This window comes from Chamaea fasciata, unplaced genomic scaffold (genome assembly GCF_029207755.1).
Source record: "Chamaea fasciata isolate MVZ Bird 193981 ecotype frontalis unplaced genomic scaffold, bChaFas1.0.hap1 SCAF_5, whole genome shotgun sequence".
NCBI lineage: Eukaryota > Metazoa > Chordata > Aves > Passeriformes > Sylviidae > Chamaea > Chamaea fasciata.
The window spans coordinates 28,061,520-28,084,445 of NW_027094090.1; the positions used below are offsets into that span (position 1 = coordinate 28,061,520).

Below are 22,926 nucleotides of genomic sequence, written 5' to 3' on the forward strand. Positions count from 1 at the left end.
TCTATTTTTTGTTTGATTTTGAAAAAGTTTGTTTCAAAAAACTTTTCAAAACAAGAAACTGGAATCAAGGATGAAGCATAGCCCTAAGCAAGAATCGATTCAGACTTGTACCAGCAGTGACTTACAGTCAATGGATATCACAGCTGCTAAGTGGCCTCTACAGAGCTGGTCTCAGCCCATTCCTGAAGGAACAGGTGCCCACAGGACAGAAGCCAGCAGCACGGCTGTGTGAATCACTCACTATCTGAGGGCAGACCAGTCAGGCTCAACCACGACAGCTGCCAGAGCCAAACAATCCTCTGAACAGCATTTTATTCCAAAAGGGGCCCCATACATGGCACAGCCAATAAATACTACACAAGGCTTTTAATTCCAACATACACTTCTAATGAGTTTTCAATTTACAAATTCTTTTTTAAAACCCCCACAACTCCTCGCCATAAAAATATAATGCAGATCTCACATTGCTTCCAATACATACAGTCCTCAATATCTACATTTGCATTATTAAGATGACAGTTTGCTTGGATTCCAAAGAAGATGATTCTAATGAGAAAGAGCCAGATGAAACAAATCAAATCTCAAAATTTTCATACTCTCCACCTCTTAAAGATTAGACCCAGAAAACAAGAACTTTCAAGCAGCCTTGTGAATCAGCACAGTACCTGACCTTGGCTTCAGAACATGCAATTCCCTGTAGCACAGCCTCTAGCACTGGCCTTTGCTGCCCTCACACACCCCAGCAGGGCAGACCACAGGCAGTGACCCAGCAGCTCCAGGCAGAAGCTTTCAGCTCTTACATGCCCTGCTTTTCAGTAAAGAAGTCCTTTAGCACAGGCTTTTTTGCCTGCTTTGTTTAAAAGCATAATACCTTAACTCCAAGCTATTCCCAACATCTCCAAAAAAATACAAACCAGTTGAAATTGACTCAATTTTTTTCAGCCCCACTCTCTTCTCCCTGCCAACCCCATCATCTCATTCAGGGAAATTGCAGTGGTCAAAACATTTCATAAAGCACAAGCACCACATAAACCACTTCACTTTGGTTTCCCACCAACATCTTGAAGAAAAAAAAAAAAAAAAAAAAGACATCACACCATTAATTTTCACATGTTTCATGTAATGGCACTCTAATTAACTTTACTTTTATCTACACTAGATACAGTGTTTCAAAAGTATAATGGGAAGAAAGCAAACATGAAAAAACACTTTTTTGGTAGTTTCAAAAACCAAATCATTTGGATTTACGTATGCATAAATTACTTTCAAAAAATTGTTCACAATTTTATTTTTCACCCTAATCTAACAGGAACTGGTTTTGTTGGGTATTTTTGTAAGATTTAAAGAGAGATCAAAGATGGCACTTAAGAAACTCTGAAGTCAGGGGTGTCATAAGGTTATACCAGGACTTCCGCTGGAGCGTACCATGAAGCAAACACTATAAATAGGGAAAGAATGTGCAAGAGCTCCAAATGAGTGAGGAGCACAACATGTGTTGCAAGCTTGTGTTCTCAGGGACATGAAAGTGAAGACTCTTGGCTGAGGAAAGCCTGCCTGAATTTCTCCAGCTGAAGTCTATTCAAAGCAAACCCATCATAGAAAACCACAGGGACAGCCATACGCCAGTTTCTGCAATACTCATGACAAGCTTTCCTTTGGATTAGTCCTTGGATTGACAATATAAACAACCAGAAAGGTGACTTGGCCACAGAAGTAATGGAAAGCATTTGTTGTTTTTCCCATGATGAGAAATTAAGAGAAATAATATGAAATCAAGTTAAAATAGACTAAGCAGAAGGTTTTTAAAGGCAGATCAGCTAAAAAAATAGCAACACTATTGGTTTTCTTATCAGTTTCATACTTATACTTTAAAGAGATCAGGAAAACAAGTACACTTTGCGCTAAATTTGGAGCATTCTTAAAGAGGGGACACTAGTATAGAAGCAGCCAGGACCCTCATTTTCACATAAAAGTTTAGCTTGAAAGATTGTGAATTTATACAGTCACTTAGATGACTTGAGTTTAGGGGTGAAATGTGTTTCCTACAATTTACAGTGTTCATTTTAGCTTTCATTCTCTCTAATTCACAGTTTGGGAAGGGTCCCAAGTGAATTGCTCATTCTACTATTTCCTTTTTTTTTTTTTTTTAATTAAGAAAATATTCACTAAAGACATTGATATTTTACCTTTGCATCCCACTTCTGGAGTTGCCTCCCACCAAAGGACATTCACAAATACTCTCATGTTTAATACTTAATCTTTGTGAGACAAAGTAATTCCTAACTTTAAGTCAATAATTTCTTCACTTGGATGCCCATATGATATGAACTGGGCAGACTGATTCATGCACAGGACTAATGGAGTATGTTAAAGAAAATAAATGCAGAAAGCTACACAAATTACAACTTTTGCTTGGATCATGTATTAATTATACAGAAGAAACAAAAATCATTACTTACACAGGAAAAGGGTGAAAAAAACACTCAATCCAGCACTTTTCCTACTATAAGAATATTGCACATTCCGATAATGTTGCACAAATTACTGGCTTTTAATAAAGACCATATATGAGGTATTAGTCTATTAATAAATAAAGAACACAGAAAAGGAAAAGCACTTAACATAATGCAACAATCCATTCCTAGGATTAGGCAATGAAAACTGAACAAGCAATAATAAACACACTTGAGAGGAAGGCTGAAGTTCCTTAGCAAACAGGCAGCTTTCAATATCCATCCGAGAAGCAAAGGGTTTAATCTCTTAATAAAGATTTTAAGAACTCAAAGGCTATTTAGAACACTGCTAGTTAAAATGCTTATTCTGCTCATGCAATCAATCTGAAAGGTAAATTCTTAGCTCCCATTACTAAAGGGACAGGCAATTTAACATACTGAACCTGTATGACTACTTAAAGAGATACAACGGAACTTTTTGATTGACATCCGCTGAAGTATTTGGGGGTTTTGTTCTGCAGCATTTTCTGGTGTTTTTTCCTTCCTTTTTAGTTTAAAGTAGTTTAGACTGGTTGTGGGTTTCCATGGTGTTAACATCAATACCCATAAGTACTTCCCTTATTAGCAGTTTCCAGCCCCACAAGGCATTGGATGAATACGAGGATTGAAATTTTCAGTTTCACTATGTGATTAGGCTAAGAATTTACCTTCCAAATCACAATGCTGAAAAATTCCTGATGACAGGTAATAAATCTGTCAATCTAAACACTGTAGCTTTTACTTAGACCCTTTCAGTAACACCACAAATCTGTAGGCAAGCTTATGTTATTGAAGTCCTTAAGATCTCAAGAGGGATATTTTAGTTCAATAAAGTGAGTTTTAAGTGAGTGCACATGTGGTAATATAGTAAGCATACAACAAGAGTGTTTTGGGTGTGCCCTTCCAAACCTTGTTAGAGAAATATTTGTATTGTGGAAGAAGGGAAAAAAAAACCCCAAACAAAATAAAAACTTTGTGAGCACACAAACTTCCATGCATGACTATGCTATATCCCCTAAATAAATCAAGGGTTATTCAAATCATAAAATCGTTTCAGGCCAATTCAGAAATAAAACTAATTCCTACATCACTCACTGTCTCAACACAATCCAACTTCAAAAAGCAAGGGTTTTACTATTACTTTTGCAATGCTAGAGTGAGTAACAAAAACCCAGGGAAATCACGTTTTGTCTGCTATTTTGTGTAAATTATGTAATTTGCGCAGTAAATCTGTATCAGGCAAAAACTGCAAGTGCAAACTTGGAAAGACATGACTAGGAAAAAAAAAAAAAAAGCAGCATGTCAAAATTAAAGTATCTCCTCTCCTTCAATCCACACACCAGTAATTCAATCAGTCCTAAACTGGTTTTCATGAAAAAAATTATATTACATTTCTGAAATGAAAAATATATATCTTGTGCTCAAATTTAGGGAAAGTGTTTACTAAACTGAAATATATATAATTTTTTCTGTTACATGAAATCTCATTTCTCTCCCATTCTACGTAGTTGTTGACACACTTACTTCCCAACAGGATGTTGTTTCTATTCTGAAGATTAGTTTCGTCTACAACTTCTTTATATTAGTTTAAGTGTTTTCTAGAAAATACAGTTCAGAGAATTTTTTCCATGTTAGCACAAAACCAAGAAAGATTATGAAGATGTTGAGAAAAGAGGAACAGTTTGGAAGAAAGGAAACATTATTGTCCAGAACAGTCAGTGTACGTGGTAACCATGTTTCCTCGTCTCTGAGTGACAGTCCTGCAGTGCTTGCTGGATCCATGAAACCTGGCATCAGTTCGCACCGCATGTCTGTGTGCGTTTTCAAAGTCACTGAATGAAAACATCTTTTCCATATTTTCAAACACATCATCAAACAGTCCACCTCCAAAAGAAAACTCTTGGAAAGAACGTCTTTGCCGATTATGAGCCTCCCGATGACTTCGGAAGTGATTTTCAAAGTGCTTTTTTGACCGTGAGTTTTGACTAAATAGGTCAAAGTCTTTGAACAGATCGTCAAAGTCAAAATTAAATGACTGATGGAACGGGCTTCCATGACTTCCTCTTCCTCCATTACGGCCAAGCTGATCATATTCTCTTCGTTTATTCTCATCTGACAATGTTTCATATGCTATTTATGAAAAAAAAAAAAAAAAGTTGTTACAGTTCATTTACACTTAAAAAAAAACAGAAAAAAATAAAACCTTACACAAATACAAAGAACAGCAGCTTTCTCTCCCACTCTTCCTGAACTGAACAAATTTCAAACAAGACTATCATTCAGTGTTCAAGCCCAAACAAGCCCAGTGTTTACTTACCTTTCTCTGAACCAAAATAAACTGCTTCAATATAGTTACTCACAATAATAAACAAACACAGCTATATTATGAGGACATGTTACACATAACACAACACAGTTAAACTACTAATAATTATTAATGTTTAGATTTGAAAGACAATAACAGTGAGAAGTGGTGATCAGAAAGCCCGAAGGAAGCAGGATGAGTCAGGAGCTCTACTCCCCCTGCACTCCTATCACAGAAACACAAGGTAATGTCTGCAAAGCTACTAGCCAGGCAGCCAGTTCTAGTGACACCAGTTATAACCAAGCAACAACATAAACATCGAGGAGATAAAAGGTAATTTCATCATGTGCCCGATTCTCAATTTTTTGGAAGATCAGCAATAAACCTAGATTTGGTGACTGGACATACCCAAAATGAAATTAGATTTCTCTCCAATCTTTGGTTTACAACTACAGCTGATGGTATTCCAATGCAGAAACTCTAATCGAAAATATGTCCACTCTGGTAACTAAATATTTTAAAAACCCATTTCCATTTTCTTACCTGTCAAAGACTTGAAATTATTCTATATAATCCAACATTTAGAGTTTCTGTTTCCTCCTGTAGTAGGTGCTAACAACTGCAGTAAGTATCTACCAAGGCTGTCATTCCCTTTCATTATATTACTAACTACTTTTCTTTCAAAATAACTCTTCTGCAGACAAGAAGGTAAAAGCCAGAAATCCCATTTAGCTTAGTCAGGAGAACTACACAGATAGATGGATGTTATACCTGAGTCCACAGGGAATACAAGTGAGTATACCTTATCTTTCAGCAAGTCTTTCTGTTCTTAATTACCCACTTGCACCATTTTATTTTATCTTATCACACAATACCTACAAGTGGTATATTTGTAGGATCACAGGATAGTTCAAGTTAGACATGACCTCAGCCTTTACTCTAACCTCCGGCTCAAAGTAGGGTCAGTTATGACATCAGATTAGGTTAGCCAGAGCGTTACCCAGTCATTCCTGAAAAGTGTCCAAGGTTGGAGACTGTACAATCTCCCTAGACAATCTGTTCTAACACTGGCCTGCAGAACAGAATCACAGAGTTGTTAAGACTGGAAGAGATCTCCAAGATCTTCAAATCCAACCATTATCCTGAAGGTGAAAAAGTTTTTCCTACAACCACTCACACCTCTTGTATTCCCACCGTGAACCACTGAAGCAGCCTGCTGTGTGTTTTCTTATAACCTCCCCATAGTCACTGCTAGGTTGCTGCTAGGCCTTCCTGAAGCCCTGGTAGTAATCCTGAGCTAGATCTTATGAAACAGATCAAAAGCAAACAATTAACCTCCTAGGGCTAAAGCTGTCCTAATACCAAGTATTTTTTCTTTTTTTTGTGAGAAGAGGAATATGCCAAAAGCCTAATAAGCAGAAATGTATAAACTGTGCAAAAAAGCCCTCCTATATGCAAGAACACAGAAACAACTCAAATTTTTATACTGGACATTCGACAGCACTTAAGTGGAATTCAGAAAAAAAACCCTTTATACCTCTTATTCAGTAAAAACAAAATGCACTTAGGTTATAGATATAAGACATGTATCAAATTACTAAGACAAAAGATAATGTATATTACCTTCAGCAATTTCTCTAAATTTTGCTTCTGCTCCAGGACTCTTATTTTTGTCTGGGTGGTATTTCATAGCCAGCTTGTGAAATGCCTTCTTAATCTGGCGGTCAGATGCATTTTTTGGAACTCCTAAGATATCATAATAGCTCTCTGTAGCCAGTATTAATTCAGTTATCATTAAAATGCAGAGAGCAAATGTGAAGACAGATTGTGTAGTGGCCATTTCTCCAGTTCCTAAAAAGAAAAGGAAATATACTTGAAGAACAAGTTATTTTACATTCCCCAACAACTTAGTTACAACTGTAAGCTGGCAGAGGAAGACCAGGAGTCAATGACAGGCTTGTAGGCACACTGTTTTACACCTGTCAAACTCCATTATGCTGTTTTCATATTCACAGAATATGTAAGTGAAAATACTGCAAAGTGACAATCCACATGCATAGCAATCACTTTAGTGCTCATCTTTTACACCTAACTGATCATTGTCATCCAAAGTTGCAAGAGTAAATACACAGCAAATTTCATTGCATTCACAGTGCCATACCTGAACTAGCTTTACATTAATCCTTGAGTTCTAGGACCATAAACACAGCAGCTTTAAATTAAGCACAGGCTGCAAAAACTGACTCTCTGCTGGAAGACCAACTCACTGGTGCAACAACAGGAGCCTGAAAACACAACTGGCCTAGACATGACTGTGAGGTGCAGGAAGACAACACTATTAGACACTCGTGCTCAGCTTCAGTTTGTTCAACCAACCTAAGGTGAATATGATAAAGAGCAGATCATTCATTTCCAGAGTTCAGCCAAGTAAAGCACATTTTCCTTTATTTAACGATAGACTGGCTTAGCTCATCCATGTATCAGATTGCATTATAAAAGAAAACACCCACCATGTATTTGATGTCACAGAATTCACCTGATAAATACCACTGCATAGAAAGGTTTACATATGAAACCCCCAGTATTGGAACTGAAGGCAAGAAAAAAGTCTTTTATACAAGACAGGTAGCTTCAACAATAATTAAAAGCAGTAACATTTTTTCAACAATGCATCTGTCAAAAGGACCTATTTTGAAACAAGTATCTGGGAACTCAGGGGAAGATTGTGTCATAAATAAATGATTTTTAAAAACAGTTCCACATGGCCACATGATGTCTCATGATTTTCATGAAGGACAGGGTGAGTTGTTCCTACTAGAAGGTGAGAACAGATAATATGCCTGTGCATATTACATTTAAAACACAAAGTGCAGAAAGGCAAGTGTTCACAGCCAGAGTGCTGGCTGGCACCTGACCAGAAGGATGCAGGACAAGACCCTGAACATTCCAGATGTAACATGTCTCCCTCAGCAGATTACACCGATTTGAATGTCATGTAAGAACAACTCAGAGACAATGAGTGTTACTTTCCTGAAAGCAGAATAAGCAAACTTACAGTCTGAGCACCATTAAAGTTAGAATACTTTTGCTAGCCAGCATGGGACCCAGTATTTTTCAGGCAGAATTCAAAACCTTTGAAAATCTGATACAACAGAAAATTAAGCATTTACCAACAAGTCAATATCCTCTAAACAAAATTAAAATGCAAGAACCAAAAAATGGAAAAAAGAATATCATTTCTAAGAAGTAACTCAGGGGGCTAAAATGAATGCTGTGAGATGAGAGCAAAAGGCTTGCAAGATTAATCTACCCATGCCCTCCTAAGCATTTATCTGGCCAGCAGCCTGTATGATATCAAGTGTTAAGGCGCAGCAGTCAAAACAAATTGTATTTTGATCAGCGTACTTAGATACCAAATGGACAGGTCTTTCCAGTATTCTTCATGCACAGTATCAGATACATTTTTAGTACAGTTTCCCCACATATCTTCTCTCCCCACTTCACTAGCCTGAAATTTTACCACCTAGGCACTAAGAACTACACCCATGAACATCCTTCCATGCTTTTGGGGCTTTCTTCCTGTTTGTGCTTTATAGATGCAGGCTTATGTTCATCTCACACGTGATTGTTTTTATTTACTTCATTTACCACACCTGCATCATGCTTGCATAACCACCTGCTGCATTGTCTTAAAGTCAACCATCCTGTTTCTATCACTGAACACTCAAAAGAGCTAAAAGGAACAGTACATGTCCTCCACTAAAAGTAAAGCCCTCTTTCATAACTCATGAGAGCCAGAGATCAAGTTAGTCCTTTCAGGTCTTCTGCTCTGGCTAACCATCTCAACTTGTATTAATTCTTGATAGCAAAATACATCTCAATTTTTCTTTTTCTACAGTTCCTTACATTAGGAGTTCTGAAATGAAGTATTTTGCTATATTTGATTTCTAAAGCATAGTGAAAAAACAGTACTTAAGATTCACTGTTTTTTAAACTAGCAAGCACAGACTTAATCCTGCCCTTGAACTCAAACTCAAATTTAAGAATAAGATGTAAACGAAAACCAAATACAAATAAAATTCCCGTGTAGGCAGCATTTTAAACTTCATGGGGTTATCAGAGAGAGCAAGCCTTATATTTAGATACTGCCAATTATTCAATTTACTTTTTAAAAAACACCTATTTTATTTGTGTCAGTACCTTAGTGTTGCTACTGTCAACTACTTCAGCCCTGGCATTCCTAACTATTTCTACAATCCTTTTCAAAATAATGTCTCTTCTAAATACTTTTTTTTTTTTTTTTTTTTGCTTGACTCTTCACCCTCCGTTTCTCAATTAAAAAGGGACAGGTAAGTTACACTTTCCAGGCCATACACTGTAGCTACTTAAATCACATTCCAGAACTCAATAAATTCTGTACACATTAAGGTCACGCTGTAATGAGCTTTTCTAATAATTATGAAGAGCTACACTTTATTTAGGTACATCTGTCAATGAAGTAAGAGGCCTTATGCCACATAGTAACTATTTACATAGTAACTATTTAACTCTGCTGGATGAGCAGGTACAGATCTCAACTACTATTCACCTTCGTGTAAGAAGTGCACCGTCTAATGCTTATCCAAAGTACTGCAGAGGTGATAAACGTTGCTAAACTAATGAAGAGCCGATCGTTATCAATAGCTGCACAATGGAGCGATGTTTGAGGATGATGTACCTAGAATAAAATCTGTCACATTTACGACATAAGAACCTACTTCATCTTGCAACACAAACAGCCCATTGCGTCCTTCTTTGAAAGTAATTAACCAAAATATTAGATAAATGCTTATATTCAAAGTCTCAGGTGCTCAGAGAACCCAGAGCATCACTACTGTTCTGCTACTGCTTTCATTACAGAATTGCGATACGCTAACCTGTGGAACGCTCACGTCCTATAATTACTTCTGCAAACAATTTACTAACAGTAATAAAGTGACCAAGGTCTTCCCTTGGTTCTCCTACCACGACTAATCCGATGAGTAAGCAAGTCTTCAGTCCTCAAGCAGCTACAGGCAAGTCTGTCAAAATCGGAGGCTTGTACTTGCCTTGACCTCTATACTGACTCGAAAGCGAATACAAAAGAAGGTTCCTGAACCTTGCCGTAGAGTACATGAAAAAGAAGGAATCAACCCGGCATCACCCTGCCTGTCCAGACCCCTGAAGACTTCGCTGGAGCCGGACCGCACCATCGAGCGAGGCGAGGCCAGGCCAGAGCTGGGCAGCCGCTAACAGCCAAACTGAGCGACGCTGTCCCATCTCCAGCGCAGCCAGGCTGGGAAACACCACCGCAGCGTGGCCCAGAGAGGCCCAAATTCCACAGAAATGCTCCGGACCCAGCCTCAGTGGCTCCTCTCTCTGCCCCCCGCCTAGCTTCTCACGCTGCCCCCAAGCTTCCCAGCGCGCCCCCCTTCCCCCGACCCCTCCGCGTTCACCTTCACTCCACTCACTTCAGCAACCTCCCACTTCCTCCGAGCCCTCACCCAGCGGCCGCGGCCCTTCTCCGCCGTCCTCAGCTCGGCGCCGGCCCCGCTCCCCGGCCGCACCTCGGCCGCGCCGCCGCCGTTCCCGCCCGCCCGCGCCCAGCGCCCGCGCACTCCGGCCCCCCGGCCTTCCTACACGAAGCGCTGCGCCATTGGCCGCCTGCCGCACGTGACGCGGTGCACGTGAGCGGTGGCAGCCGCGGCGCCTCCGCCACCCGCCGCTGGGGGCGCTGTGAGGAGGCGGCGCCGCCCCCGGCCCCCGGCCCGGCCCGGCCCCCGGCGGCCGCCATGCCGCGGTACTGCGCCGCCACCCGCTGCAAGAACCGCGGCGGCCAGAGCGCCAAGGACCAGCGCAAGCTCAGCTTCTACCCGTGAGTGGCCGCGGAGCGGGGCAGGGTCTGCGTGAGCGCTGGCCGTGGGGGTGGTAGTGAGCCCTACCGCGGAAGTAAATGGCCGAAAGACTCCACGCCGCGGGTCGAGCACGCTGGTGGTCGCCTTGGAACCCCGTCTGGTCCCGGGAGACTGGAGGGAAACTGCGCTGGCCCCCTGAGGGAAGGGAGGGTGTAGGGAGTAAAGAGTGGACAGCTGGGACGTAATCACACACGCCGTCCCTCGCACAAGGCGGACGGGGCTTGGGGAGGGGGCCGTGACACTGTGGACTCCGGAACAGGTGTCTCCGGACACCTCTAGGGACTCCGCAGGGTCCGCGAAGGGAAGAGCAGGCAGATTGGACTAAAGTATAAAATTTGCACTTGTGGGTCTGTTTCACTGCTGCCTGTATGGAAGAGATGTTCCAGCGGGGCAAGCAGTAGTGGAGGCTTTGGCTTGATGGTGAAGCGTCTTGTGTATGAAGGTTTACGTGCCAGGAGAAGGGCCCGGAAGAGTGAGCAAGTAAACATATAATGATTCCTTAAAATGAAATTTTGCCACTAGAATTGCTACCTTACCTGGACTGTTAACAGAGGTATTGCTGGTTGGTTGGGAGCAGCTGAGTTAGCTGGCACTTGGCTATCTCGGTTGCCAGAGAAGAGTTTATGACGGCTGCAGTGTACTGTCCAGACCCTGCGGGGAGCAGCGGCCGTCCCAGCCGGCTGTAACCTCTGCCCTGCTGTGGTTCCGTGGCTGTCGCTGCCCAGGGGGTGAGTTATAAACAGTATTTCACAGTCCTGGGAGAAGCACAGTGCAGGTAACTGAGTATTGACGTATTTGTGTAGAATAAAAGTATGGAACTGTTTGTCAACAAAAGCAACTTAAGAAAAACTTGGAAGATAAATTTCACAATTAGCCTCAAAATGTACTTTGGTAAAATTTATACCTCAAACTAAGTTTTCTTTCCTTTTCTGATTAGTCACAGTTATTCTAAGATCAGGAAGGCTGTGTAGGAAGACCTACAGGAAGACTGCTTTGAAACAAATTTTGGTTTAGATTGAAGGAAAGCTTATTTCGCTGGCACATTTCTAGTATGTAATGCATCATTTAACAATCATGAAAATAATTTCTTTTACCCTATGCCTTAGAGAGTGTGAGTGTCACATGGATAATCAAAACAAGACATGTTTCTATTCAAATGTACGGCATCGGTATGGAGATGATTGCCAAAACGTAGCTATTTTATCCACCCTTGAGTTGTGCTGCATTCTGAGTTTCATGCTCCTATAGAAGGGCTGCTGAGATTTGATTTATAGATTTCTCTTCCTTATATTAGTGACTACTACTGATATGAATTGCAAGTTTCATTCCCTTGCCTCTTACCACCACTGAAGAAGTCTTCTGCTGCTCTGTGGTTGGGGTCTGAGCCCCTTCCAAACCCTTTGTCACCTAATATCAGCTGGCCTTACTGTCCTTCTTTGTTTTACTTCTTCACTTCTCTGACTTGTGTAGTGATGCAGCTGCTAAATAAATTCTGTCCACTTCCTCCTTCAATTTCCCCTTTTTTCTGTGTGTGTCTTGTTTACACCAGAGAACAGATGCTGCTGATAAGTGAAGAGGTGTTGAAGCATGAGCAGGTTTTAGCAATGTTGCCTTTAAGCTAAAAGAGTAACTTTCACTATCAGACCCTTGTCTTGCTACAGATTATTTTGTTTTCCATCTGAAGCAGTCTGGGTAGAGCAGTGGGTCCTGTGTTGTGAGGGTAACTGCAGTGGGAGCAGGTGTTCCCAAAGGCCCTCTTGGAGAGGGTGTAATTGGTGACAAGATCTTCAGTGAAAGGAAGCCTTCATCTTCCTGAGAGACTTTTTTGGATCTCTGGAGTAACACCCAGGCTAAGCTGTGTCACAGGGGAGCGTGCTTTGTCATACATGCAGTGCTGCCACTGGGTGTACGTGATCTAAGTATGAAAAGCCTGAACCTCTAACTTGTTTTTCAGAGGTTATTGTGTTCTTATCAGCATTATTCCTTGCATTCCTGCAGATACACAGAGCTGGATGCATCAAAAGCTTGCTCTGTTTCCTTGGTCATTTGACAACTTACATGGCAACAAATTCAAAAAATTGGGGAAGACATGCACCTTTATGGTGCAAATTTCAGCCATCTTTCTCTCAAAATCACCTGAGTTTGCAGGTTTGGAACACAGTGCCTGCATAAGAGTCATTGTTATATGTGGCTGTTGGAGGAAACCTGCAGCTTCAGGGATTTGAGGGTGGGATCACAAAAGCGGAGATTTTTCCTCTGTAATTATTATTGCTCATGATTCTCAGGAATACTGTTTTCTGAACAGTAGTCACAACAGTGCTCAGAATTCAACTTATGGTTTATGTATCATATGCTGGAGTTAAAATAAATTTGGTATGCACCAGAGAAATATAGAAGCACATTTCAAATACCCTGATACCTGACTGAGAAGAGGTGAGAGACGAGAGTGGCCCGAATGTTCATGTTCCTGTTGTCATCACTTCTTGACTGTGCTTGCATCATAATAAGCCTTTAATCTCCCTTTAATTTGTGTACTGCAATACATTAAGTAAATTACATATCTTTACACACTTTCCTTTTAATTTAGTTCTCTTTCTGATGTAATTTGTCTGACCATTTCCATGTATTTTTAAAGTCAAGTTTTTTTCTAGGAAGGTGTATACTTGTCATTTTCCTTTTCAGGTAGGTTAGATGGTTGAAAAGTTAATTCTAAATTACAAAATATGATGTGGGCTTCTAACCCTGTGAGAAAGTTTAATTGCTGAAACACAAAATATAGAAATGCTTTGCATTTCCATACATTTACTTTTTGAACAAAATTTATATCCTGTATTGGAAATACGTTGCCAAATTTATCTGATAAACAAAGAGGTGCATGTATTAGGAGGTATTCTGGTAAACAGAAAATACTAGTTGTGTCTAGAAAGACAAATAAGCCCTAGAAATACTATTAATAAAATGAGGACCAGTCTTAACTTTATTTCAGTTATGACTCAGTGTTTCATCTCCCTTCAGCAGAACTGCTTTCTGAGCAAGTGTTGTAGGATCAAACCTTTCAAAACATCTTAGCCATGGATTCTCAAACCCTTGGGTAGCAGAAATCAGAAATTCTGCTGAATTTCAGAGCAAATACCCAACTAGAAATAATTTGGATAATGATTGGATTAATGTGTGCATGACATCCAGATTAGCATTTAATACGTAAAATTTTTCAGTAAATATTATTTCAATCTTTTCTAAAGGAAAGCTACCTTCCAGGTAACAATGAGATATTCTTATTTAAAACAAAGAAAGACAATAATAACAGGAAGATTTTTGTATATTTTCTTATTTGTCTTTTCACATGCTTTAAAAAGATTTCCACTTCATGACAAAGAGAGACTTGAGAAATGGTTGAGGAATATGAAGCGAGATTCCTGGACTCCGAGTAAGCACCAGCTCCTCTGCAGTGACCATTTCACCCCCGACTCCCTGGACGTGCGATGGGGCATACGGTACCTGAAAAATACTGCTGTGCCAACTATCTTCTCTTCCCCAGATGATGAGGTATGTCTATTTCTGTCTTCTTTTGTTTTGTTTTGTAGTACAAAGCTAACCAACTGTTGATGTAATACAGATTTTCTAATGTGTTAGATAAACATTTTTTATTTAAAAAATCGGATTCCTGTCCATCAAAACAGTTTGTCAGCATGACTGACACAAAACAGGTATGTGATTCCATAATGTAAAGGAAGAACAACTTCCCCTAGTTTGAGTGGAGGTTCAATATCTTTTTTTAAACTGGAAATTACAGAAGTATTTACTATAGAAAATGTTAAATTTCTTATTAGAATATTATGATTCTAAGCTTTTTCTTACACAATTACTCTTAATATTTTAATTTCTTTTAATGAATTTTATTAACTGTACAGAAATACTGGCTTTGTAATGTATTAGTTTCAAACTACATATTTCTCTTTCCCTCACCTTTTACCTAAGAGCTCAGGACTGCAGGCTGCCAAAGACAACCTACAAAGACAGTCCATCTTGTCTTTCACAGACTTGCGCTATTGGTTACATAAAAATACTGTGCTACTCAGGCACCTAATCTTGATCAAACCTATGCTAATTCCCTTCTAGCATGTGTTTATCTTCCACTGGGTCATCATGTTGCAGGTGCGAGGAATGGAGAGACTGATTTAAGGCTAAATAGGTAAAACTGAGATATGTGGCTAATTAATTTTACAAAACTGTTTTTAGTCATTAAGTACTCTGTCTTCTTGAACATCTCTAATTGTTGTCTACTCTTTTGACTCTGTGGAGTGAAAAGTAATCTTGGTAAATCTCTCATACAAAAATAGAAAATCCTGCAAGTTGTGGTGGTACTAATTTAGGAAGAAACATCTTTCCTTTAAACTCCCCCCCCCCGCCCTGATTCAATAGATCCCTCAGATCCCTCACATTCCTGTGCTGCTGTTGTAACAGGGAGCTGTAAATTTGGAACTGGACTTTGCTGTCCCATGCCTCTGTGCAGTTACATATAAGCTGGGTGTTTTGACCCCAAAGAAAAGTTGTCTTTTATCTACTTCTTCATTCTCTTGATTTGCATGTGACCATAGACCGGTCACAGTACACCTACAAAGGTGGACAGTAGAGTTACTAAGGTAACAAACTTTTTATACAGTTATGTTGCCAAGAGCATACCAATGGCTTCTCTAAATTATTTTGGCATCAGCAATATATATCTGAGAAATCCCAGATAGATGTATTGAGTTTGGAAAAGTAATTTCTATGCTTATTTTTAATATATCCATCATTTTCCTGCTGTCAAAAGAAAAGAGATGCCAGTGCTTTGTATCTGTGATACTGTGAACCTGTTTTCCTGTACTTTCTTCTCACTGTACTTTTCTAAACATCAAGTCATATGCTTTTAGTGACCACCTCAGCAAATTAACAAATCAATTTTGACTTGACCTCTGGTTCAAGTTGCTCCAAACCTTAACTTTCTACATAGATTGAGTATTCAGAAAGATAAGGAAAAGAGTTCTTGTTTTGGGGAAAAAAAAATTGGTTCATGTATCTCTGACTAAATGAGGAGGAACCAGAAGCTGATGCTCCAAACTGCCTTTAGAAACTGAGAGCAAAGAATTGCAATATTTGCATATTGCTCACCACCACTTTTCTTTATGTATTACTGAGCAAGTGAAGGATGTCTTCCCAGATATGCTTAATGATAAAACATTTCATTCTGTTTCTTCTTCTAAATAAAGAGTGGTCATGGCTCAAGAGCAGATAGTTGCCAGCATTTCAATATCAGTAACCATTCCACATTAGCTTGCAAGGGTTTCTATTTGAAGATTGACCTACAAGTGGGAGGGCAGGGACTGATAGACAAGGAGACTTTTCAACGGAAGTAAGAGTCTTCCTTTAAGCAACTATCCTGAGACTTTTTTTGGTGCGTTTCCTTCAACTTCAATGGCAGTTCTGCCAGGTGAGGATTGGGGGAACATTTATCTAATATGTTTTGTAAGGGATTTGTCTAGGTAAAATACATAGTCTGAGAAATTCTTTTTCAGCTGCAGACAGAACAAAGAAAGGGAAATGCTTCATTTTCACAAAATCCCAAAGATTGACATGATGCTAAGTATTGTCTTTGAAAAAGTGAAGGTAACCAAGTGAATGCTATTTCTGTATACACTTTCCAGTCCTTTTGAGACTGAAGTTTCATATAAAACTGAATCACAAAGTTTAATGTACTTAGGATGATCCAAACTACATACACACTTTTAGGAACATACACTTTGAAATCATTTACTTGTCGTAATACATTTTTTCAGCCTGACCTTTTTTTCTCTGTTTTTTTTTTTCTCTTTCTTTTTCCCCTTTTCCTGTTTTTTTATTGGTTTGGGATTTTGAGGTTTTTTGTTGGTTAGGGTTTTTGCCTGCCTGTATTTAATTAGCAAAGTTAAAATTGCCTATTTTTCTGGTTTTTTGTTTTGTCTTTCATTCCCAGGCTAAACATGTATACAGTTTTACATGAGTACAAATTCTTCAGATTAGTCTTTTCATAATTAGATCTACTAGAAAAAAATTAAACACCCACTATTTTTTTTTTGTTTCATTGAGTGACATACCTAAAAGCTTATTTGTATATTGATCTTTAATCATATGATGTAGTTTATGTGAAGGAAGGGAAAAGAAAGTGGCTAAAAAAGGATAAGCTGCATATTGTCTCTCTTTCAGTATCAACTTCTGTTTAAAGTCCTGTTAACATTGTATTTTTCTGCTAAGATTTATATAAAAAAACCCCTCTCAATTTTCATAAATTGTGAAGTTTAGTTGGCAGAATTGAATTGCTGGTTTACAGTCATCTTTAATGCAAAAACCTTGTACTGTGTACGTTTAATATATTTAATACAATGTTTCAGATGGTAATAGAAGGTGCTAGGTAGCCTTTGTGTAACCACTTCTCTTCAAGTGCATTTAAAATTACTGTATCTTGTGTAAAAGTCCAAATTCCCTAGAGTTTGAAAAAAACCCAGAATAAAACAAATAAAAAACCCAAACCATGATAAGAAAAAAAACCCCAAAACTAAAAAATCAAACACTATTATTGCTTTTAGAGCTTTAAAATATTATTTTAACATTTAGGACCTGAAGCAAAGTTGTGGAAGATGTTTACATGAATTCTTGGGCCTCTGATGTAAGTTTTAAACAGTGCTCATCTCAGTCCTATTGCAGTATCATGCTGTGAAATGAAATTTGCCTAATTTTTTTATGCTCAATGATTTTCTTGTTACAAGGTGTTGATTTTCTTTTTTTTTTTTTTTTTTTCTCCTCCAGGAAGAAAGTTCTTCTCAGAACAGTCCACAACAGGTACAGAAAGAAGACCAGGAAGAAATAAATGTTGTGTCAGAGAAAGTATCTGTACCACTTGAACCTTGTACACCAAAGAAAAATCCCATAATTGCAGAAAATGTAGAGGAAGAAGCAGAAGTAGTTTGCCCAACTGCATGGAGTAAACCTTTACAAATCCAAAACCTGCAGCTTTCAGATGAAGGTGGCTTTCAGGCCCCTTCATCTGTCATTCTTGATAGTTCCTGTAAGCAGTATGTACATCAGCCTAATCCTGTTTTAATGACAGCAGCAGTCCAGAGCGTGGAAGCTACCAGTGTTCATACTTCCATGGAGGATTCAGGAGGTTGTACAGCTACAGTCCTGCAATTTACAGACCCTGACTACTTGAATTCATCTCTGAAACTGAACAATGCTTTAGGGTCAGTTACTGACTATGCAGTTGAAAATTCTGTCCCTCACCTGGTCTGTTCTGGTGAAGTGCAGACAGGTGAAGATGCAGTTTTACTGAGTACAGTCACACAAACCATTGAACAGTTCAGTGGAACTGAAGAGTCTGTCATTGCTATTATTATGCCAGCTGAGAGTCCAGAAGAGCCTGAAAGAGTAAATAGTTCTTTCCTGCCTGTTAAGGAGGAGCTTCTTGACAAAGAGGAGACAGAAGTGATTGAATATGATGGAAACGAAATACTGCAGACTGAGCATTCATACTGCAGACAAGACGTAGACCGAGATCACCTTTGGCAAAAAATTTCAAAACTCCACTCTAAGATAACCTTCCTTGAAATGCAGGAGGTAAAAACTTTGGGAAGGCTCAGGTCGTTGGAAGCTCTTATTAGACAGTTGAAGCAAGAAAACCTGCTTTCTGAAGAAAAGCTGAAGATGGTAGAAAACTACTTTACAGCACTTGAAGTGACCATGAAACAGTGAAGGCTTTCAACTGATGGTTCTAAAATATCTTTTTAGCCTCTTCGACTGTACTTTAAGACAAATTAACTCTTTTCCCAGTTGTGGTGTTTTAAATATCTAACGCAAATCATATGAATAGCAAATATTCTTTAAAATGTTACATCAGCCAAAGCTAAGTGGTAGAATGTTGTCTGTAAAACGTGACTGGCAAGTAAGATTAAAAAAAAAACCTGAGTTGGGCAAACTTTTTTTTACATGTGTAAATCAAGTCAGTAAAAGAATTTAACCCTTTCTCAGCTGCAGGCTTCTCTGAAACGTGCAATTGCCTGCATTTGGGACAGCAGTAAAATGGAAAAAATAAGCATATAGGATGAAAAATTACATATGTATATATTTGCATTGTCCAGTGAGGCCAGAATTGCTCTTTAGTTTTCTGTTCATCTAACATTTGTTCTGATAGTTTTTTGTACGCTTTGATCTTATTAAAATTGTTTCTGCAGAAAAAGTGTTTTCTTTCATTTGTTTCTAGAAACAAAAAATTTCATAAGAATATTCTTCCAGTGGACAGGCTCATCTCATTCTTAATTTTTTTGTTATGATTCAGCTCAAGTGGAAAGCAATCTTAATCACAGATGTTTTTGCTGTTTAGTAAGTGCTGTCTGCATTGATTCTACAGCTGGTTAATGCATATATACCTTAATAATACCTTAATAAATGCATAGGTTATCGCTATAGTAATAGTAATATAATTAATTTTGAGGAAAATAATTTGCCTAAATACTTTATTTTATTCTATCAGTGTGCCACCCTTTGGATCTAGTTTGCTGTGTGCTTCAGTACAGTGAAAAAGTCCTAGATCATCTGGTCTGTGACTAGACATCATAGCTGTGCTAGGTGATCCTTGCACACCCCTTCCAGCTGAACTCTTCTAGTATATTATATTCTACAACCATTAGATTGCTCGAGGATGTGTTTTACTTTATTCAAAATGGTTTCATCCCCACCACCACAGGATCAGTCTAAGATTGGAGCAAATGGGTTCCTTTTCAATGTTACTTACGTTCTCTTTTACACGCTTTCTAAACTGTTCTGGTAGTCTTTTTATAAGGAATTGAGAATCAGTTCACACTAACTACAAAGCTGGCTTCCAACTAGATAACAAAGAAATTTCAAAATTTTTGAGACATGGAACATCTTGAAGTGTAGAAGTTGGGCTGCGAAAGCACAGTGCTCTAAAGGGTTAGTCTGCATTAGTAACCACTGGATTAGACTTGCTTTGTCCTTCAACTCAGCTTCTTTCAGACTTAAAGCACAAGCTATGCTTGGTAAAATTGCTAAAGCACATAAAGGTCACTTATAATATGGTGAGTTGTTTACCATGTCTCTGACCCACTCATTTTGTTCTCCCTGGAACAAGAGAACATTCCTGTTCCGCCTTGTGTGCTATGAAATCACAAGGGGTGTCTTGTGTACTGTAGAAACATTGCTGCCATATCTGATCCCATCTTGGGAACATTATCCAGGTGGCCTCTCTGAACTGCACATTTAGTAATGTTTTACAGAGTAAGGGATCTTTTAAAGTGATTTACAAAATGCTATATGAAATTGCTAAATGATTTAGCAGTTTTAGAAGTGTCATTAATGTGCTACTGTTGGAACCCTGCAAAATTATAACGTACTACAAATCCTCTGCTAATGCTGCATATTTTAAGCCTAACAACCCATTTCAAAAGTTCACTATAGTCCTTGAATGGCAGTGAGAGCTCAGACATGGCAAAAGAGTTGCAACACCATAAGCTGTTGTCTCAGCAAAGCTCTATTCTCCCCAAAAATTCATGTGGTTTATCACAGGATTTGCATAGCTGATATAATTTTGCTTTTACTAAGAGCTTACTACATTGAAATTGAGAATGTTGTTTGTGGCATAGACTCCTTTAAACATGGGGGGAAACCCAAACTGCTCAATTTTCCTTTCTATTACGGAGTTTCTTGGGACTTACGTGGGTTGACTTTTGGACGCCAGGTGCCCAGCAAGTTGTTCTATCTCTCCCCTTCCAGCTGGACAGGGGAGAGAAAACCATTTGGAAAACAAAGCAGAAGCAAAAGTTTTCTCGCACACAAGCAAAGAGAAAGAGAAAGAAGGGTTAATTCTCAGCTTCACATTGGCAGTGACATTCAGCCACTTCCCAGGAAGCAGCACTTCAGCACACATAGTGGTCACTCCAAAAGGCAAATACTGTAAATAACCAATTCCCCCCACCCCTTCATCTTCCTTTCCTTAGCTTTTATATGTGAGCTGACACCATATGGTATGGAATATCCCTTTGGACTACTTGGATCAGTTGTCCTGATTGTGTCCACTCCTGGGATCTTGCCCACTGCTGGCCGGGAAGTTGGGGAGACTGCACAGACGCTGTGCCAGCTCTGTTCAGCTGCAGCCAAAACACTGGTGTGTTATCAGCACCTTCCCAGCTACCAGTGCACAGCACAGCACCGTGAGGGCTGCTTGGGGAAATGAACTTCATCTCAGTCCTAGATTATAGCAGAAAAACTCAGTAACTCTACAACCCTCTCTCCAGGTCTAAAAATTTCCCTGTGCTCTGGGCCAACGGGCCCAAGGTGGATGTATTAATTTAAAAATATTTAGCATTATAGTTGACTGTTGCTGCTGACAGGAAGATATGTCTGGGTCCTTTGCTTCAGTTATACACTAACCCTGAATTCTGTGGGCTAATTATTACAAGTAAGGAGAAATACCATGTTGAGAATCAACAAACCCCTCTGAATTAGATGCTACATGTGCAGTGCGATTTCAGTGTTTCCTAATCATAAAGTGCAGCCCTGCACACACACAATTTTATTTCACTAAGCTTTATGGGTTCTTGTGCTATATATTACTCCCTCAGATCCAGTGGAAGCTGCTTTTGTACAGTGGCAGCCCTGTGTCCAAGAAGCACGCTGAGTCATCATCATTCCTTTTGTAATGTATCGGGCTTATCTAGTTCCAAGTCAAATGTGTGCATTTATCTTTTCAATAACTTTTGATATGCATCAAGTTTTTTTTTTAATCTTTTGACTTTCCACTTCCAGTGATGTAACTAATTACTTTATACATATTTAACAGGTGTCATCTTTTTTTTTTTAGTCACCTTGAATTGTTCACCTCTATTTCTTTTCCACTGGCTACTGTCGGAATTTGGCATTTGCTTTCTCCTGGGTCTGTCTTTAAATTCCACCAGTTTTATTAAATTTGCCTACGCCTACAAGCAGTGGCATTCTATCTGGAATAGACTGGTGCCCATTTCCCATGATTTTCCATCTTCTGAATTTATCCCTCTCATTCTGTGAAATTTATCTCTTATTCTGAATGCAGGGCCAGCTACAGGGGATTTTTTTATTCCTCTCAGACTAACAACTGTCCAGAGTTTCTGTTTTGTGCTTTCTTGCATCAGTGGTGTAAATATTGACTGCACTCTTGCATGCATCACAACCATTTCTTAGAAGTCTGTCTAGATCGCTCAGTCAATGTCTTTGATCTTTTTTCTCTCTTTTTAGCACAGTGCATTTGTAATTATTCCACTTAAACCACTTGCCACTTAAACTCTCTGCCTGCCTATGGGAAGTGGTGAATGAATTTTGTTTTTTGCTTTGCTTGCATGTATAGCTTTTGCTTTCCCTTTTAAACTGTCTTTATAGTCAGCCCACAAATTCCCTCACTTTTACTCTTCTGATTCTATCTCCTCATCCCACCAGGAAGAATGTGCAAGTGGTAGCATGAGGCTTCCCTATGTTCTGACTGAGGTTTAACCACGACACACACTTTGTTCCTGTTTGCCTTTACACAACTCGATGCCTCCTCTCTCTGGATAATGCTACTGAACTGCAGGTTAATGTCATATATGCAAATCCGCTTCAGCCTGTATCCAGTGCTGCCTAGGACAGCCTAGCCCAGCCTTTTCCTGTCACAGAGAGATGGTCTTACACCCAGGGACCCCATCACATCACCAGACCAAGGCTCACACTGGCAGGGTTGTGTGCACTCCATGGACTCCTACAGCCATAATTATGTCAATGGCATTGGTAAGAGACTGCTTGGCCGAATGTTATTTCTAAACCCACTGAAAAAGTGCTGAAAATCCTTTGCTCTTAGATTTCCTAAATCTTTGAGGCTTTAAAGTCTTAGTCATAATGACAGCAGGGCAATGAGATCCAGAGCCTGCTTTTCTGAGAGATTGCAGCTGCACAGTAATAGGCACCACAAAAGACCCACCTCCTCCGTGAAGATTCTCCCACTCCCTTTATTGGACATAGCTGTGACTCAGCAGGGGCGAGGCTGTACTGGGTAATTAACACAGCTGGTACTTACCAGGGGCGAAGTCACCCGTATTCATTCCTTTCGCCTACAATCTCCTGGAAGTCATGAATTGCCAGCGCCAAGGCAAAAGGGGAAAGG

General features: G+C 39.4%; 2 protein-coding genes across 5 annotated transcripts; one reads left to right on the forward strand and one right to left on the reverse strand.

Moving 5' to 3' along the window:
• Positions 1-351: 351 nt before the first annotated feature.
• Positions 352-10,425, reverse strand: DNAJB9 (DnaJ heat shock protein family (Hsp40) member B9). Of its 3 annotated transcripts, none has more exons than XM_066183080.1 (3): positions 10,320-10,425; positions 6,421-6,648; positions 352-4,622 (listed from the first exon to the last, which is right to left on the reverse strand). In XM_066183080.1, exons 2-3 carry the CDS (start codon positions 6,635-6,637, stop codon positions 4,192-4,194), a joined length of 648 nt encoding a protein of 215 aa, XP_066039177.1. In that variant the 5' UTR covers positions 6,638-6,648; positions 10,320-10,425; the 3' UTR covers positions 352-4,191. The 3 variants fall into 3 exon arrangements, with proteins under 3 accessions (XP_066039177.1, XP_066039176.1, XP_066039178.1); XM_066183079.1 differs by having other exon boundaries at positions 10,287-10,424; XM_066183081.1 differs by having other exon boundaries at positions 10,272-10,424.
• A 113-nt stretch (positions 10,426-10,538) lies between these two features.
• On the forward strand, positions 10,539-19,113 carry THAP5 (THAP domain containing 5). Of its 2 annotated transcripts, none has more exons than XM_066183082.1 (3): positions 10,539-10,690; positions 14,087-14,276; positions 17,553-19,113. In XM_066183082.1, the coding sequence occupies exons 1-3, from the start codon at positions 10,608-10,610 to the stop codon at positions 18,492-18,494; spliced, it is 1,215 nt and encodes a 404-aa protein (XP_066039179.1). In that variant the 5' UTR covers positions 10,539-10,607; the 3' UTR covers positions 18,495-19,113. The 2 variants fall into 2 exon arrangements, with proteins under 2 accessions (XP_066039179.1, XP_066039180.1); XM_066183083.1 differs by lacking the exon at positions 10,539-10,690 and adding an exon at positions 11,442-11,458 and having other exon boundaries at positions 17,553-19,044.
• Positions 19,114-22,926: the final 3,813 nt, after the last annotated feature.